Source organism: Archocentrus centrarchus, unplaced genomic scaffold (genome assembly GCF_007364275.1).
Source record: "Archocentrus centrarchus isolate MPI-CPG fArcCen1 unplaced genomic scaffold, fArcCen1 scaffold_32_ctg1, whole genome shotgun sequence".
NCBI lineage: Eukaryota > Metazoa > Chordata > Actinopteri > Cichliformes > Cichlidae > Archocentrus > Archocentrus centrarchus.
In genome coordinates, this window is record NW_022060260.1 from 2,276,366 (window position 1) to 2,296,678 (window position 20,313).

General features: G+C 43.8%; 1 protein-coding gene across 1 annotated transcript in view; it reads left to right on the forward strand.

The window, feature by feature from the left end:
- Positions 1-20,313, forward strand: part of adamtsl3 (ADAMTS-like 3) — a 242,284-nt gene that overhangs the window by 173,302 nt on the left and 48,669 nt on the right. The window contains exons 15-17 of the mRNA XM_030724142.1: positions 3,295-3,379; positions 14,793-15,076; positions 15,166-15,295. Of these exons, the coding sequence (XP_030580002.1) occupies positions 3,295-3,379; positions 14,793-15,076; positions 15,166-15,295 (499 nt within the window). The remainder of the gene's footprint in view (positions 1-3,294; positions 3,380-14,792; positions 15,077-15,165; positions 15,296-20,313) is intronic.

Here is a 20,313-nt window from a genome sequence, read left to right on the forward strand (position 1 = left end):
TTTAATGTTTTTAATGTTTTTTAATGTTAATGAATAAAAGAATGAATTTATGCACTTAAATATTATGAGAGGTTTTAATATTTTTGTTGCATTGGCTTCTGCTGTGTGTGACTCACGACTCTTTGGCAGTCATGCTGAGCCTATTAGCTTTGCACATGTGTGCTTATTGTTTTTAATTCCTAACTCGCCCCTAATAACAACGGGCCTGTTTGCATCCATCATGTGGCCGTAATTTATAATCTGTATTCCACCACAAATAAACTGCCCTCCTTGTTAAACTACTGGATTCTTTAAAAGCTAGTTTAGTGTGTGTGTGTGTGTGTGTGTGTGTGTGTTTATGTGAGAGAGAGCTTCTTCCATCACACACAGATCCTAGTCTGGACATTAAGTATTATTGCTGTAAATGTCATTATAGGGAAAGCACTCCTTGTACAATGGACTGTAAAAATTATTAGGACAGCTTTTTGGCTGCAGTGGGATTAATGCAAGTTTGTTTTTTTGAGGAGAGCACAGGAGGGTCTTTAGCAAAATTTCAAATCTATCTGGTGAATTTTGTAAAATGTGTGCCTCGGCTGATTAACATCCATTTGGAGGGCGGTTTCCCTCCCAGCTCACACTGGGATCTCTTTAGTGTCACTGTCAGCGTGCAGGCAGTGTTCAGGAGAAGTCCCTCAGTGTGAGGATGAGCTCACAGGATCTCTCTGTGGTGATGAAGAGAACGGAGGACAAACTGTCATGGTCCGGGGTCCACAGGACCCCGTGTGTTTTTGTTTTGCTTCGTTTTGTCTGTTCTGTTTGGGATTTCTTTTGGTTGTGAGGTTTAATTATTTCTAGTCCCTGGTGTTCTCTCTATATTGTGTCAGGTCTGCGTTTTTGTTCCATCGTGTTACTTCCTGTTTTATTTTGATAGTTGTCCAGTTCTGGTCTCTTGTGTTTAGTTTTGCTTCCCCTGGTGTAGTCAGTATTATCAGCGTCACCTGTGTTACCACCTGTTTCCACCTCCCTCATTAGCCCTCCTGTGTATTTAAGTCTTGTGTTTCCAGTGCCTGTTGTCGCGTCGTGGTCCCGTATTCGTCTCCTGCTGTGTGTCTTGTTTCGCCTCATATTTAGCCTGGTATTTTTGCTCTGTGTTTTGCCACTAGCTCTGCCTAGTCCGGCCTTTTGTTGTGCACCTGAAAATAAAGTTGAAATTCCTTTTACCTGTGCCTGGCGTGTCCTGCATTGGGGTCTCTCCTTCCTGCCTGCCACACAGACGATACATGACACAAACTTGTTTCAAATCTGGCCAAAGTTGAGAGTATCTATTTTAGAAAATGGTGTTACACCAAAAAAGTGTCATTATGTCGCCAAAAAATGAGAAAATCTGCACACTATTGACTCCAATTTAATAGATTAATTCTTAAAATATTCTTTCAAATATCAGAACCACAGCGTAGGAACCCTCTAACGTCTTTTCCTCTCTCTGTGGTAGCTTTTGCTCCCTTTATTAGTTGAACTCTGTATGCACCTACTTCCTGTTACGGGGGGGCTGCCTGTCATCACTACAAGTCACTGAATTTCCATGGTATCCAGTTCATCACTGCTGCTCTCTTCCTGTGTGGAATCACATTTAGCTTCCAAAGTCAACACTCAGCAGCACTTCATTAGGTACACCGTGCTAGTACCTGGTTGGAGCCTCTTTTTCCGTCAGAGCTGCTTTAATTCTTCATGGCTCAGATTCAACAAAGTGCTGGAAAAATTCCTCAGAGGTTTTGGTCCATGTTGACATGACAGCATCACACAGCTGCATCCATGATGTGAAACTCCTGTTTCACCACATCCCAAAGGTGCTCTGTTGGACTGAGATCTGCTGACTGTGGGTCCATTTGAGTGCAGTGAACTCATGTTCAAGAAACCAGTCTGAGAGGATCTGAGCTCTGTGACATGGTGTGTTATCCTGCTGGAAACAGCCATGAGAAGATGGTGCAGTGTGCTCTTAAAGGGATGGACATGGTCAGCAACAACACTCGGGCAGGCTGTGGTGTTTAAACACTGCTCAGTTGGTACTAATGGGCCCAAAGTGTGCCATTAAAATAGCCCCCACTCCATCACACCACGGGCAGCAGTCTGAACTGTTGATACAGGGTGTGATGGATCCATGCTTCCCGGTGGTTGAAGCCAATTCTGACTCTACTGTCTGAATGTTGCAGCACAAATCGAGACTCATCAGACCAGGCAACGTTTTTCCAAACTTCTTTTGTCCAGTTTTGGTGAGTCTGATCAAATTAGCCTCCGTTTCCTGTTCTTAGCAGACAGGAGCGACACCCGGTGTGTTCTTCTGCTGCTGTAGTCCATCTGCTTCAAGGTAGAACATCCAGAGAACTCTTCTGCATGCCTTGGTTGTAATGAGTTGAGATGTTTGAGTTCCTGTTACTTTCCTGTCAGCTCAAAGCAGTCTGGCCATTCTCCTCTGACCTCTGACATCAACCAGGTGTTTTCTCCCAGAGAGCTGCAGTTCACTTCCTCTGTTTCAGACCTTCTCTGTAAACTAGAGATAGCTGTGTGGGAAACCCCAGCAGATCAGCAGATCCTGAAACACTCAGACCAACTACCACGCCACGTTCAAAGACACTGAGATTACATTTCTCCCCCGTTCTGATGCTCAGATTGAACTTCAGCAGGTCGTCTTCACTGTGTCTACATGCCTAAATACACTGAGCTGATGATTTGCATTAACGAGCAATTGAAGAGCTGTACCTAATGACCAGTGATTGTGTATAATTAGGGCTAAGAATATATAAAGTTATAAATATATGTATGCATTTACATGTACGTGTGTGTGTGTGTGTGTGTGTGTGTGTGTGTGTACACACACACACACACATCATTATACTTCCTCAGCACTTCAAATTTTTGCCATACACACTTGTAGGCAACATCAGTCTAACAAGGAGAGGACCACAGAGCAAACCCTGAATAATGTTCATAGTTGGTATTTATTTACCCCCATGTGACGTTTGGTAGCTCTGTTTTAAATGGGACTATTTATTATCACATTTATTTCTCGCTGAGTTTTATTATATTATGGGATGTTGAAATTGTTTTAAATTCAGAAGAAAAGGTTCAAAGTAAACAGCAGGGCAACTTTACTGAAGGCACCGACACAGTACCTGAAAACTGAACTTTTTAAGTCTATGAAGCAATATTTATGACCTTTGGTTGACCTTTGCTTCGGTCTGCTGTTGGCTTCGAGGGGCTTGATGAATGTTGACGGTGGTGTCAGAGTGGGCTGACTGTGGTCTGTGCCTGTTTCAGAGTCCCTGCCAGTGGAGGCAAAGGTTCCCTGGTCAAAGCAAGCCCACGAACTGGAGCAACACTACACAGCCACAGAGAACCCCACGTGAGTACAAACAGTAACCACATACACAGATCTGTGCCACGTGCCTCCATGTGCATCTGCTTTCCAACAAACTTTAGTGCATTTAAAATAAACAGCCTGTCTTGTTCTCATAACTACAACTCATCCAAACCCCTCATTAGCTGAGCTGTGCTGCTATCAGCTGCTTTAACACTGCATCGTAACTTTACAGCAAGCATCTGCTTCATAAAACGACTCCCACTTTAATTCACAGCTGACGCACACCTGACACCTGATCCATTTAGAGGTGTCTCCATTCATTTGGTGTTTTGTTGCTGCAGCACATTAACAGCAGGCAGGAGTGAAAATACAATGCAGTTTTTTTAAAAGAACACAGATGCACCACAGCTGTGTGTATCCCAGCTCTCATTGCATTTGTAATTGTAATTTGTAACGTGTGTATTTGAGTTTTATTCATATACCACCAAATTAAACAACAGGTATCTCAAAACACATTTCATTGTAACGCAAAGGCCCAGAATTCCATTAGCATCGTGTTTAAAAGAAAATCAGATAAAAATCCGTTAATCATTAGTTTCTTGAGTTTCCACCGTTCAGAACGATGGACAGTGCAGGAGAGGCAGGCAGGATGGAGTGGGTGGAGATGAGCGGCAGCAAGAGTGAAAGGGAAGGTTTACAGGATGGTGGTGAGACCTGCTGTGATGGATGGTTTGGAGACGGTGGGTCTGACACAAAGACAGGAGCCCGAGCTGGAGGTGGCAGAGCTGAAGATGCTCAGATCTTCACTGAGAATGACCAGGATGGACTGGATTAGAAATGAGTCCATCAGAGGGACAGCTCAGGGTGAGCAGTTTAGAGACAAAGTCAGAGTCCAGGCCGAGATGGTTTGGACATGTTCAGAGGAGGGATAGTGGATAAGCTGGATAAAAGATGCTGAAGATGGAGCTGCCAGGCAGGAGGAAAAGAGGAAGACCTCAGAGGAGGGTCATGGATGTAGTGGAGGAGGACATGGAGATAGTTCAGGGGTGCCCAAACTCGGCCCTTGGGCCGCTTCCAGCCCCGCCCCCTACTTCCGGTCCGCGAATTGATGTCAAAAATAACATACAATTTGGCCCTTTAAGTTACTTTTTTGACATTTTGCTTAACCCTCCAATTAATTGTATGTTATTTTTGACAGTAATTTGCGGACCAGAAGGGGGCGGGGTCGGAAGCAGCCCACGGGCCGCATGTTTGGGCTCCCCTGAGATAGTTGGTGTGGCAGAGGAAGATGCTGGAATAGGGTGAAATGGAGGCAGATGATCTGCTGTGGCGCCCCCTAAAGGGAGCAGGTGAAAGATGCAGAAGACAAAGAAAAGAAATGATTTTATTTTCTCTTGCTTTCACTCACACGGGGTTCTGTAACGCCCGATCGCCCAGCGCTGCGCCTCGGTGAGGTACCGTCGTGCTGTCGTCACAGTTAGCAAGCAGTCGTTTGGTATCCCCCCGTCCGGTAGCACTGGCCTGTGAAATGTTACTGGCTAGAACCCTGTTATATTTTGTATAGTTAAGAAGACGATGGCAAAAATATTCACTTTGAGGTTTCACAATGGGACTCACTCATTAGTGTGTGACGACACATATATAGTCTATGCTAGGGACACAGCATGGGACTAAAGTTTGGGATTGAGGCACAGATAATTCGCATCGCTCCTAAAGTACAGAAACCTCAATTTTATCTTCGTCATTTTCTGAACCAGCTTCATGAGGGTGTCACCTGGAGCTTTTCTAACAGTGCTTTAAAGGAGTTCCCACCTATGCTGAACATTTGTTAGCTGCTTTTCCTTTAAATCATTCCAGCCTGTCTCAGTTTGGGTGAATGAGGAGCTCGAGCCGTCTGTGAAGCACTCAGTCCTTACAGAGCCTCAAGGTTTGCTATGAGGCAGTCCTCTTATTGTTCTCCTGCAGATGCTTTTATGGCATCGTCGGCATCTTTTATGACACAGTTTGGGAAATCTAAATTGTTAGGAATTAATTATGTGGGTGTGAGCAGGCAGGGGCTGAAAGTAAAGCTACACCTCTGGATTAAGTCGAACCTGAATATCCCGGTCGCTGCTGGAGAGAGAGCACATCAAAGGGTTTTTAAGCTCACGGTGTGTAAAGACTTTTTGGATTTGTAAAGACATACAAGAGCTGCACAAAGCACAGCAGCTGTGTCTCAGTGCTAAGTCAAACAAGCATTCATGGAACCCCCAACATCCCATAACTAAAAGCATCACGTATTAACTCACCTGAAAGTCACCAAAGTTTCCTGATGCCTAATCATCCAGTCTTTGTTTTTCTCCATGTTGCATGTGCTCATTGCACCAAATCCAAGTCATTGTACCACCGCATGAAGCCCATCATCTGGTAGACTCAAGTTGCATTTAATTTTTTTTACAGTTTACTTTATTCATCCATCCATTCACTTCCGCTTATCCTGTTCAGGGTCGTGGGGGGGCTGGAGCCTATCCTAGCTGACATAGGGCAAGAGGCAGGGTACACCCTGTTGCAGGGCCAACACAGAGAGAGACATACCTTTAGAGTTTCCAGTTAACCTAACCCCAGCAAGTGCATGTCTTTGGACTGTGGGAGAAAACAGGGAGAACACAGAGAGAGAGGAAGGGGCCTGGGTGGAATCGAACCCAGACCTTCCAGATGCTATTCTAACCATGCTGCTGTATTTTAGTATTTTAGCCAAGAAACTCAAACTGTTCTGTTCATTTAGGTTGATTTTTTTGTAGTTTTTTGAGTTTTATTTCATAAAGTTCATTTGTAGATCATATTTAGTATTTTTTACTCACTTTTTTGTCTCTCCAGCTGTTATTTCTCTCAGCCTACAGTACAACTATGTGCAAAATTACCAGTCATGCAAATTAGGTGATGATGCCATATAGCAAGTTCTAGCAACTTTTAGCACAGCCAACAGCTACTCTCCTGACTGAGGCGTTGGTCGCTCGGCCTCAGTGCTGTAAATCATGTTAATCACTGTAAATATCTGTGAAGCAGAAAGAGGTGAGCAGCTGATTTCTTTGTGTATGGTTTCCTCTTGTTTGTTGGGAGCACTTCCTCTGAATGCAGCTGGTTTTCTTTGTTATTTTGGCAGTGGTTCACCCCGGAGTTCACGCTTTCAGTTTTTTGGTGTTGACCTCTTGACCCAGAGTGATAATAAAACTCACCCTTAATTGTTAACCTGTTAACTGGCAAGGGCCCGCCCCCGGGCCCTCTGTAGCGATTTCCGACTTTGAAGCCTCATAGCGTCACAGTAACGCTGCCGTTCGCCCTCACGATGCTTTTATATGACAGACTAGACCCTCAGAATTCGATTGACACCTCATTTAGCCAATCATGTTATGAAATGGATTTTCCAGAGCCAATAATATCCAGAGAGCGTCATGTGACATTTAAGGACATGCCCCCAAATGTTCTCCAATCGTTCTTATTGGTCAACTCTAACCTGAAATCTAAAACCACAGATGGATAGCCAATAAAATTCCCGACACGTGGGTATATGGCACTATGGGGTGTGTTTTCACATGAAGGCATAAACTCCCTGCGTATTCAGTGCGTATTTGCTGCGTCCTCCATGCGTAAACCAAACAGGAAGTAGGAGTCTATGCGCTGACGTGCATAAACAGTATTTACAATGTTTTCTCTCGGCAATGGATTGTCAGAATGCATCAAAAACAGACTACATTTATTCAACGAAGTGACTAAATGACTCACGAGAGTGGATTATTTTGTATTAGAGAATGTCGTCGCTGATTTGACCAGTTTTATCGCTGCAAATGAACACCTGTTACTCAGAAGGCAGAAGGTAAGTTTTTATTCTCAGCTCGTCCTCGTATTATATGCCGTTCTGATGTAAATATGTATGTAATGCTGAGCTTGGCATGCACCATTACACAGAAAATATAACCGTGCGCCGCTGTGGCGCCACTTATATTGTGTGTTTGCGTGGGCGCTGTATAGTGGTGTGATTTACGTATTGAAATGTGCCAGGTGTTTGGGGGTAGGGAAAGGTGTACTGTAAGTATCGATTGGGGGTTTCGCGGGCTTCTCTATTACGTCAGCATCACCCGATAAAAGGGCAAGGTGAGGTGGACAACGTCTCAGAGCTTCATTTGAGATTCGTCGTGATCGCATCGTTGTTTTGGAGTTTTGCGAAATGGCACAGCGGGCCGCCGGCAAGACCAAGTTCAGCGCTCAGGAGGTTGTGGAATTGCTCACACGGAGAGAGAGCGACATTTCAGCATCAGACTTTTTGGGTTCAACTGATGATCCAACATCAGAAGAAGATTTGTTTTCCGATGGAGATGACCAGTAAGTGTCTAAAGTTTTACAAGTTGGGGGTGGGGGTTATTGTATGGGAGGAGGTTGTACATTTTGTATCAGACAAGGACTACTGGGAGGATTGTGTGGTTTTTATTTTATGTGTGTATGCACTGTCTGCATTTACTGTAACTTTTTTTGATATACAATGTATTTATTTGTGTGTGTAAGGGAATCACTGAAAAATGACTGGGTTTTTGGTGCATGAAGGCCTGACATTTTCCTTCTTTTACAAATTAGGGGAACCTCTGATCATGAGTGGCAGCCAGCCAAAGAGAAGATGGTGGAAGAGGCTTCTTCATCTGATGAAGAGGATCTAATGCCTGTTACAGCACAGGCCAGAAGGGCCAGTGCACCACATGTGACAAGCCATTGTGCTTTGTCCCAAACAGAGACTGCTATAACCAGTGGCACATTGAAAATTCCATGTAAGGGGGGGTGGGGGTAGAGCAGAATAATTGTAAATAGTTGCAGTTTGCTGTGCTGTGTTTTTTTTTTTACATTACTCTGAAAAATAAAATAGCATTTACAGAAATGGTGATTTGTTTTGTGACTATTTTTTTTTTTACAATGTACAATAGTGTCATTCATATTTTATTGGATTAATATGGCTTTATTTATGATTTATTCAGTAATTTTGTGTGCAGTACAGGATTCCTCAGGACAGTATCTTTGATTAGAGCCCTCATTGATGACTGTATGTTGAAGCATTGAGGAGTTACAGCCCTTTAAAATTTGCATGTCAAAGGGGGCTAGATGCGGCACTTGGACTATCCAAATGGCACATGAGAGAGCACGCCAGGGCATCAATGCACAAAAACCTTTACAAACAATAGGCTTTTGTGCTATCTTGATGAAATTCGAAATGCACGACAAAAAGACTTCATTCTACAGCTCCAATGTATTTTCCAGTCGTTACCTTCTATATTCAGTGTGTAGTTACATGATAACAATCAGGAAAATCTAGGCGAGGCAAAAATTGTCTACTTTTTCTGTGTTCCAAACTTAATAGCTACAAACTCATTACAGTTACAGTGCTTTTGACTACATAAATGAAAAATATAGGTTGTCTGCTTCGCAAAGACACTAAACTTTTGTGTGTACTCCAAAGAGTTCAGGAACAGCAGCTGATTTAATTTGGGTATGCTTTTTCAGGCGTTTTTTGTTTTTTTTAGCCGCCAGTTAAGTGGTTAATTGCTACTGGACTTCTGGTTTTGGGGATTGGGGCAGGGACACCCCTTTAAAACTTATCTTGCGCTCCGTTACCTGTAAAATGGGGCGTAACAGTGGGTCACTTGTGTTGCCCCTGACTGCAACAAAAACAAAGGAAAGACGGTCCACTTTCACTCTGAGTCTCTACAGCAGTAAGTGCGTCTCCATTATTGGCCAGCTGCACTGAGACAGGAGCATCCACCTGTTAGCTGTGATGTTAGAGCACTTTATAACTGTGGAGGAGAGCCTGTTTGAAGTGCACCGGGGGTTCTCCGGACAAACCCCTGCAGGTGACGCTGTGTTTGATTGTTCCTCGTCAGGTCGGTGTGCAGAGAGCGACGCGGTCACCTGGGAGAGCTGGTTCGCTGTGATAACCCACACCTTGGTCCACCACGAACCTAACCTGTGCCTCACCACACTTTAGTTGTGGGGAGTTTCCAGTCCCACTCAGTTTACCCCACATGGGCTTCCTTCAAGCTCTACAAACATCTCAGTGATTGTCAGAGCAGCACCATCCACCTCATCACAGACTGGAACCAAAGCAAAGGCTCTGAAATGAGATTTCAGCTTTTGAGTTTTAGTACATGCTTTGTCATCATGGATTATTAGTTGAAAAAAAACAACCAGTATAGTTTTAGTAAACTTCTAATCTATAACACTTGAAGTATAATGTAAAAGGAGCCTTATATTGTCAGTACACAGTGTACACTCTGTATTCAGGAAGCATAAGCACTTTCCAGGTATATCACCCTACACACACACACACACTTTCACACCAGGACTGTGTGAATCTGTCCGGGTCTGTTTCCTCTCCCACCGCGGCTGATGATAAGCATGTGATTATCGCCTGCTGCTCGGGGTCTGGTCAGCTCTGATAGCCTCCCTGGGATCCATCAGCTTTCAGAGCTCACACACACCTCAAACACTTGGCAGACACACATTTGCTCATCAAAGACTTTGCAAACATGGTCTTGAAACACCTCCCGCACACACACCCTCAGCGGGCGCCAACAAATCGTCTTCACATGCAGCCAAGCAAATCTTATCTGAGCCACATTAATTTGATGAGCATGTGAAGCTCAAAGTGAAAATGTGGTAATTACACTGCATGCTGCAAAAAGCATATTAAAGGGGAAAAGCACCGTTAACACTGACTGTGATGTTCCTCAGGGCTCTGCTTTCCTTCTCTTTACATTTATGAGACAGAAGGTTTATAAGGCCGGTATACACACACATCAGTTCCTGAGAGGAGAACACACGAACACATCATTGCAAATTCACAACAGACAGCCTCACTGCACTTGATGCACTCGATATATTCAGCATATAGGGGCTGAAAAAGTCGATGTAGAAGTCAGTCAGTCTCCATAGACTCACATGTTAAAATGCCTTTACAGCTAATATAAACATGCTCACAGCCTCACCTGTTTAAATTGGATTAAGTTTGCATTGCTAGGGGCGTGGCCTCTCTGACTGACAGGCGGATGGTGACACAGGCGGCTGCAGCTGTTAGCTGTCTGCTAGGCTTCACCTCAGCTAACTGGAGTTCGTGAACTGGACCTCTGGACCGTGTTTGTGCTGTTGGAGCATTTTGAAACATTTTTAATGCAATTATCTGACCAATAATATGGCTGCTGTGGCTTCATTGGACTAACAGATTGTCCAAGAAGGCGGAGCTCCAGTTTGCTGAGTGAGATCCTGGAATGTCATTTGGATGTTAGCTAGCTAACATTAGCTGATAACGTAGTACTTCACCGTCTCATCCAAAGGGGTAACGGCACCCTTCGATGGTCGTGGTCTCCTGAGCAGGGGAGAATATATCCAATCACACCTCAAAAACTGCCTCCATCCTCTCAAATCCACAAACATCTCAGTGCCACGCACCACAGGATGCCCCCAGAAGTCCTGTATTCGCGCCTCAGTGGGGCAGATCTGTTTCTGACCCACCCAAAATTAGGAAGGTGTTTTTAATGCTGATCGGTGTACATGTACCATAGATTTCTCTGAAGTGCAGCTGTGATCAGGCTGCTACAGTCTACATTTTACATTCTATTTTTTTATTTTCTCATTTTAATTTGTTTCCCTTCTCATTTATACACTTTGCTTTCTCACCTGTCAGAAAGTCTGTGGGGCTGAGCTCTAACCTACCTTCCAGTGACAGAACTGTGTCTAAATATATGCCACCTCCCCTCCGGGGAGCTGAGAGTCTGACCTCCAGGGAACTTATCTCTCTGCTTATTTGTCTTAACAAGCTCACGGTCGTACATCTCCTACTGTGCATCTGCCAGTCAGCAGCTTCAGGATGTCATTACATAAAGCAGCTCAAGTTATTATTCTTCACTTTACTGCCAAGCAGCAGTTATTCCAGCAGCGGTGTATTGGATATACTGTTCCCTCAGTATGATGGTGCATTTTTCCCTCATGCTGGTATTATCTGCTGCATAGAAATGGTTCAGATAGAGTCAGTGGAACTTTTTAAAGACAGAATTACCTTTTTGTGTGCGTCAATCTTACACATTCAGCTAATTCCATAAATGACTGTAGAGTGAAGAAAATTAGCATTACTTCCTGTGCACTTCCTGTCTGTGATCTGTGAATATCATTCCCTTCTTTGAAGGGATTTCTTTTATGTCAGCAGCCGTTATTGATGAACCTTCAGAGGCTGCAGCACGTGAAGTTCAAGAAAGGAGCTCGACAACGGCAGGCTAGCCAAACTTTTTCCGGGTCGCTCCGATGCGTGTGCCAGATGTGGTCACTCACCAGCAAATCATTTACATATGTTCTGGTCATGTCCTAAACTATCAGCCTTTTGGTCAGATATTTTCATTGCACTTGGTCGGGCACTGGGGATTACTTTAGATTTGGATCCCTCTCTTGCTATTTTTGGAGTTTCCTTCGGCCTCCCGATCCCACCCTCAAAGCAGCGCGTAGTGGCCTTTTGCACCCTGCTGGCCAGGCGTGCAATTCTTCTAAAATGGAAATGTTCCTCTCCCCCCACCCACAACTGGTGGCTTCGTGAGATCCTGAATTGCATTAAGCTAGAGAAGCTGCGTGCACTCAGGACATTTAACCAAACATGGCTGCATGTTCTCAGGCACATAGGGGAGTACAATATCATTCCAGACTAGTTGGGGGAGGTGAATGGGCGAGATTATCTCCATTTATATTGTTTATGTATTGTTTATTTATTTGTGATCAATCTACAAACTGGATTCCAAAAAAGTTGGGACACTAAACAAATTGTGAATAAAAACTGAATGCAATGATGTGGAGGTGCCAACATCTAATATTTTATTCAGAATAGAACACAAATCACAGATCAAAAGTTTAAACTGAGAGAATGTATCATTTTAAGGGAAAAATATGTTGTTTCAAATTACATGGCGTCAACAAATCCCAAAAAGGTTGGGACAAGGCCATTTTTACCACTGTGTGGCATCCCCCCCTTCTTCTTACAACACTCAACAGACGTCTGGGGACAGAGGAGACCAGTTTCTCAAGTTTAGAAATAGGAATGCTCTCCCATTCATGTCTAATACAGGCCTCTAACTGTTCAATCGTCTTGGGCCTTCTTTGTCGCACCTTCCTCTTTATGATGCACCAAATGTTCTCTATAGGTGAAAGACCTGGACTGCAGGCTGGCCATTTCAGTACCCGGATCCTTCTCCTACGTAGCCATGATGTTGTGACTGCTGCAGAATGTGGTCTGGCATTATCTTGTTAAAAAATGCAGGATCTTCCCTGAAAGCGATGACGTCTAGATGTGAGCATATGTTGTTCTAGAACCTGAACATAGTTCTCTGCATTAATGGTGCCTTTCCAGACATGCAAGCTGCCCATGCCACAAGCACTCATGCAACCCCATACCATCGGTGATGCAGGCTTCTGAACAGAGTGTTGATAACAACTTGGGTTATCCTTGTCCTCTCTGGTCCGGATGACATGGCGTCCCAGTGTTCCATAAAGAACTTCAAATCGTGACTCATCTGACCACAGAACAGTCTTCCATTTTGCCACACTCCATTTTAAAAGACCCCTGGCCCAGTGCAAACGTCTGAGCTTGTGGAGCTTGCTTAGAAATGGCTTCCTCTTTGCACTGTAGAGTTTCAGCTGGTAATGGCGGATGGCACGGTGGATTGTGTTCACTGACAATGCTTTCTGGAAGTATTCCTGAGCCCATTCTGTTATTTCCTTGACAGTGGCATTCCTGTTTGAGGTGCAGTGACGTTTAAGGGCCCGGAGATCACGAGCATCCAGTAGAGTTTTACGGCCTTGACCCTTACGCACAGCGAGTGTTCCAGATTCTCTGAATCTTTTGATGATGTTATGCACGGTTGATGATGATAACTTGAAAGTCTTTGCTATTTTACGCTGGGTAACACCATTCTGGTATTGCTGCACTATCTTTCTGCGCAACAATGGTGGAATTGGTGATCCTCTTACCATCTTGGCTTCAGAGAGACACTGACACTCTGAGAAGCTCTTTTTATACCCAATCATGTTGTTGATTGGTCTTCCAGCTGTTCGTTATATGCTCAGTTTCCTTTTTCCAGCAACTTATTGCTACTTGTCCCAACTTTTTGGGGATTTGTTGACGCCATGTAATTTTGAAACAACATATTTTTCCCTTAAAATGATACATTCTCTCAGTTTAAACTTTTGATCTGTGATTTGTGTTCTATTCTGAATAAAATATTAGATGTTGGCACCTCCACATCATTGGATTCAGTTTTTATCCACAATTTGTTTAGTGTCCCAACTTTTTTGGAATCCGGTTTGTATCTAACCTGGGTGATCCTTCCTATTTTATTTTAATTTTAACTTATTTATTTACTTTACTCTTCTTTTTTTGTTTTTGTTAATTGTATGTATGTGCACTTCCGTGCATATATGTGTGTATGTGTGTGTGTGGGACGCAGGAGGGATGTGTAGAATGTTTTTGCGCTGTTTCTTTTCTGTTTACGTATATTTATATGTTCCATAGGTTTCATTCATGTTTAATAATTCTCTTTACAATATAGGGGTATAGGGGGTGGGGGCAACTAGTGCCTTATTTGCCTGTTTTTTTCAGTCTACCTGCATATGTCAATGATGACTAGTTGCCAAACGTTGTTTACCTGTTCACTGTTCTTTGTCTTCTTAGTGTCTTTTTTTTCCTTCCCCTTTTTATCTATTTTTGTAACTTTGCTATATTGGAAAACTTTAATAAAGAAATTGATAAAAAAAAAAAAGAAAGGAGCTCGACACGAGTGTGTGCTGACGGGAATTATACAGCGAACACCTTCTGACAGCACGTTTAACAGCAAACACACAGCGACAGGACAAGAACAAATAATAATGCATTTCAGTCAAAATTATCGGTACATGTCTGCAGCGAAGGAAGCTACAACAACTTTCATATGACAGCTCAGTCAAAAATATTGAAATATAAAATTTATTGTTAAATTTTCAGGCACTCGTGTCCCAGTTCTTCACTGGCCTGAGGTTCCCACCCAGCAAAAACTCTTTGCTGCCAATGGGACGTCTCTTCCTTCTGTAAACTCCACAGACAGCAGATTCAGACTCTTGAGGTTTACTCAAACGTAACGCGACCAGAAAGATCTGAAACTCGAGCTGCTGAGTAATAACAGACTTGTTAGCTTGGATCAATCATGCTTACATAAGTGGTCACCCAGCAGTTTAGCTTTAGATCAGTTTAATGACTTTGGTACAAATCAAATATATGTCACACTTTAAAGAGGTTGTATCATGAAATTACAGGTGTAATCTCTTTAAGCTCATAACAACAAAAGTTAGAAGTGAATGAATTAAAGTGACCATGTGACGTCACCACAGAAGGACTTATGAGAGACCTCTGCTCTGGTCCTGTGTTCAGATTCATACCCGGGCCCTGGTCCCCCTGCAGCACCACCTGCGGACCTGGCAGGCAAACCCGGGAGGTGAAATGTCAGGTGCTGCTCGCTTTCACCAAGACGGAGGTGGACCTTCCAGAGGAGGAGTGTGGTGAGGAAAGGCCCCACCTGGAGAGGCCCTGCAACCACGGGCCATGCACCAGTGCTACGGGAGTCCGAGACCACGGCGCTCCTTCCATCCAGGCTGAGGACCTGTATAGCTGGGACTTCAGAGGCTTTACTGCCTGCTCAGCCACGTGTGCTGCTGGTGAGGTTTCCTGATCAGATGCTGGATGTTTGCAGCTGAAATGTTGATCTTGCTTTTCATAACTGTTGTTGTGTTTTCCGCCTGCTCAGGGAAACAGGCAGCAGTGGTGAGGTGTGTAAACAGGAAGCAAGGTGAGCAGGTGGAAGACATTCTGTGCGATCCATCCAGCAGGCCATCAGTAATGATCCGCATCTGTAACCCTGAGCCGTGCCCCCCGAGGTAAGAGACCACAAGGTCACGTACAAAGACACGTACAAAGCTGCATGAGTCTGCATGAGCAGAATACAGTGATGCAGAGCTGGGGCTGAAAGCTGAAACATCTCTGCATCACAAATGAATATTAGTGCTTCTTCCAAGGTCGGCTGTGTGAGCTGCACACTGAGCTGCATTTTAACGACTGAACTGTAGCAGTTTGCTGCCGCCAGTTTATATTTTTTGGCACCTGAAGTGTGACCATATTTGGATGAGAAGGCGGAGCTAAACTGTGAGCCGGCAGCCTGCATCCATAGACTGCACGGGTGCATCACACAGATGCAGATACCGGGTAAGCAGTGCTTTCATTCACCCCAGCTGGAGCGCAGACTTATTGGATGGTTTGCTAATACAATAAAATGCACAGAAAATCGTGTTATTTACCTGGTGCTTAAGGCCACTAATAATGGAAATGTTAAGCCTTAATACAATTTCAATAAAAGAGCCACTCCCCCATACAGCTGTTATGAAGGTGGAAATTATCCACAGAGACCAAAGCAGTTTCTGTATCAGCTGTAAACATGTTTATTTCTGCTGTTTTAACATGGGGACTGACTCGCTGTGGCGCCTCTGCTGGTCTGTAGAGGAACTGCAGCTTTGGAGCTTCTGTGCACGTTTGCTTCAGTTGTCAGCCCACAAGGTTGCAGCTTGGACTCTGCATATATGTGAAAAAGCAAGAATTTCTCATAAAGCGGCGAGATTCACCCACAGCTCAGTCTCCAGCAGTGATTGGACTTGGCTCAGAGCTCAGATCATGTGAACAGCAAGTGCCGCTCACATGAAAACCATGAGGTGCAGTTCCATCTTTAAGCTCTCGAGCTGCGAGATGTCGATGTTTGATTGAGATGAATAATCAGAGAAATGAATATCACTTTGCAGCAGTAGATACTCTCGAGCAGAAATAACCGCAGCCTTGGCCTCTGTGACGGTTTGGAGTGTTTACAGCTGAATTTTCTGTCCTTGTAATTTGTGCGCTTGGCTGCCGGTCAACCTTTCAGCACAATTTCAAATGCAGACTCACATCACATGCTGGCTCACATATAAGAGTTTTTAAAAAACCTTTCTGATTTAAATTTTATGACTTACACACACAGCTTGTGCATTATTGAAGTCATGCACTTTCAAACAACCAAAGACAGTTACAGATTTGACTCTGCAATAAAAAGTCTGGTTACAGTAATCTGTAAGATTAGACACGCGAACCGAGCACACACTTCTTATTGATCATGTGTACTTATCAGCAGATGTGAGTGAAATCATTGCTGTATATGTGCTAAATGAGGTTTGAGTTTATGTTTAGTTTATGTTCATATTTGCCCAGACGTGACCTCTGACAATAACTTCAGGATTTTATCTTGTTAGAAATTCATGTGAAATTTTGTTTTGATTTATTGACTCACTTGGTGAGATCCCAGGAACCTGGATTTTTGTCCTAATCGGTTGATTCTGTTATGATTGTTGAACGAAGCCCCGAAAATGAAGACAGAGCAACAAAATGCAAACTTTTATTGAGCTGATAAAGCTCCAAAAAGTTAAAAAAAAAAAAAGTCTGGTTCAATCAAAACAGGAATCCAGGGACCTGCTCCAGAAATTCCGAGTCTAACCTGAAACTGAGCAGAATAGCTCCGAGTTCAGGGACCCGGCAGATGGGGAAGCTCTGAGTGTTCAGCAGGAGGAAAGCTGAGTAGAGTCTGTTCAATCAGCTTTGAGTACGTTCACGCTAAGTTCAGCGTGTGCGTGGCCGAAAACACACCGTCATTAGTGGAGCTCTGATGCGAGGATTCACCATGACAACGAGCACGTAAGCAGCTGAGCCTCCATCGGCTGAAACGTGAACGTTTGAGTGAAGCTCGTTAAAGTTACTGTCACACTCGGAGCAAAGAGTGAGTCGACACCATAACTCCACTCAGTCATCTTTTATCGGACTTGAATTTTCCTTAACAGACGATGAAGCTGGAGTCCTGCCACAGACTGATTATGTTCATTTTTTACACAGGTGACAGGGTCTGAATATCAAAACACAGATCAGACAGATGAGGCACCGCAGCCTCCAACAGACCTGTGATTTTAAAGTCAATTTCAGATCCTGTAATAATGATTGAGGTGGTTTGCACTGGAAACGATGTCTAAGGTCAACCTTTAAATTTGTACTGTGCATTTAAAGCTGCAGAGTGACTGTCAGAACAGATGATCTGCTGCCTGCATCCAAACACTTTAAACTCGTCACCTCAGTCGCACCAACGGATCAATCCTGTTAGAGATCACAGGATTGATCCATAACTTCATATCTGATCAGTGGCTTCACACAGATGTGTGTGGTGGAAACTACGAAGGAAAAACTACAATTACAGCTGCTCAAAGTGAGTACTTACCAGAGTAAAACAGGAAATAAGAAGCACGCTGCTTTGTTACAGATGATTATTGAGTTTTTAACTGCGCTGCATGGAAAACGTTTCCAAAACATAAAACTTTGTACAAATTTGTGGATTTTTGCTTGCCAACGTTCAGCGAGCAGAGAACACAAGCTCACTTTTCTTTACCACGCCTTAATGAGCGCTGAAGGCAGAAGGGATGGAAAGGGCCTTACAGCATCAAAGCTGATGTCGGCAGTCTAGACTCGTGGATGAGATGAGGCTGTGCCAGCCAATCTCTACATCACCACCACAATCCTGAGAATTAGGCGCAGAACGCTCTGTCTGCTGTTCAGAAGAGGAGAGAGAGAGAGGTTGTTGAATAAATCACATATTTTGAATCTGTAACTTGCTCTTCTTGCTGAGTTAAATTTGGAAATGAGGTCCACTGATGAAGTGTAGAGGAAAACTAAAATAAACAGCTGGATTACAGCTGGGAGTGCAGTCAGAGTGCCTCTGAGCTCTGCAGAGAGCTGCCTCTTTGTAGGCTGATTTATATGCCATATTTAAAGCCTTACTGCATAAACACAATAAGACATGCAGCCAGGCTGCAGTGAAATGTTTGGGAACACCAGCAGGCTGTGTGGCTCCTCTGCACCGACGGATGCTTTTACTGCTGTCAGTGTGACGCAACAAAAATGGATTTTGGACTGAACAAAAGAATCATGTTATTACATATATAATAGAGTGTGTTAGCTTGCAGAGACACCGAGCAAAAACAGTCGAAAGGTCGTCTAAACCGGGAGCATCAAACGTGCGGCCCGGGAGCCGAAACACGTAAACGCTCTTTTGTGGCGCTGGACCTCAGGAACACGATAACTGACCAAAGACTGGGTGGACCTCTATCACGATACTAGAACATGATACTTTTTCAGTGCACCGGATCTATTCAAGCATCATACACAGCTGAAGGAGGCAGTATGAAGTGGACCGCTGCCTCCATGGTTCAACCTCCTCATCGTAACTCCAGCAGCACCGACTTCCAGCCTCCCTGCAGAATCCGCACTGCATACAGCAGTTTGTTCTTTTCTAAGATTCCCTTTTGGCCCCTTGTTTCTTAGATTATGGTCTTTTGTTGTTTTGTTACCTTTATTGGTGCTGTTTTATTTTTAGTTACTTTGTTTCATGTGTTCCTCTAATGTATTCCTAGTTAGTCCTCCCTGTGTTTCCCCTCTGTGTGGAGTTTCTTTGGTTTATTTTTTAGTGTCTGTCTCCTGCTGTTGTCTCTTGTCTGCGTCCTCTTTATGTGGTGCCAAGTTTGCATTTGTATCAGTCATCTCACTTCCTGTTTTATTTTGACATCCCCTGTCTCTTGTGTATTTATTGTCTCACTTTTCCCCCGTGTCAGATGTCAGAGTCTTGTTGTCTTGTGGCTGTTTTCCTTGTACTGAAATAAAGGCTCATTTTTGGTTCATTTACAACTGCGTACTCCTGCGTGCTGCTCTTGGGTCCTCTCCTCCTTCACACGCCTCACGGCACGCGTCCACGCACCGTGACACCTTTATGCTCACCAACACACAAAATAAGCAAAATCCAGCTTTGCCAAAGTGGCACCAGACACACGGTGACCTCACAGTATGTCTTTTATATCCAGGGACATTAACAGCAGTTATCGTCCTTCAGATGTATTTGCTTCGTAACGAGAAGATGAAGCCAAAAATGCATCTCAAACACATCAATTATTAAATAATCCAAAGATTGGAGCTCCTGTTGTTGTGTTTTCATGGTAGTGAAAAAAAAAATACTGCGCTGCTTCACATTACTCTCAGTTTAATACTTTGATTGCATATTCTGATTATGTCCTGGTTTTATTAAGCTGCTGAATTTAAACAATCATAATCTGGTCCTAATATTCAGCATGCGGTGTGGGCTTGTGCATGTGTGTTTGTGAGTGGGTGTGTGCGCTGTGCATTAGCACATTTCCAGGCACCGGATGATGTTCGCCCATCTAGTAGTCCTGCAAACTGATTCACATGCAGTGATTTATCTCTCCCTCCTCCTCTAATGGACATTTACAGGAAGCAGCTGCAGAGTGCAGGGCCTTACTTACACACACACACACAACACACACACACACACACACACACACACACACACACACACACACACACACACACACACACACACACACACACACACAATTTCAGAGGATGTTGCATCAACTAACATTCATTTGGAGACTTACTTTAACCTTAAAACATGTCTTCACATTAAAATGTGATGATTTATGTTTTGCTGACTTGCTTTTTCTGCTCATAACATTATTGTGTGAACAGATTTAGGTCCTCACAACATGAGTAATACCTCTCACTCCCAGGGTGTAGCCTGCTGCCTGACAGTTTGGGAGTCCAGCGGTGAGAGCGCAGGGAGGTGTATAACCTCCACTGTTCCCTCTTCTGCTGTGTGTATCTATAACTCTCTCTCTCCCACTCAGCCTCTCTGCATGTGACTGCTATACATCATTCTCCTCAGCTGGGATTTGCCTCTCCCCGTGGTTTCTCTGACCTTGTGAACTGAAAGAATACGATAAAGAGACCTGTACTCCGTATGAGGTCTTTGTATTGTTTGTGGTCC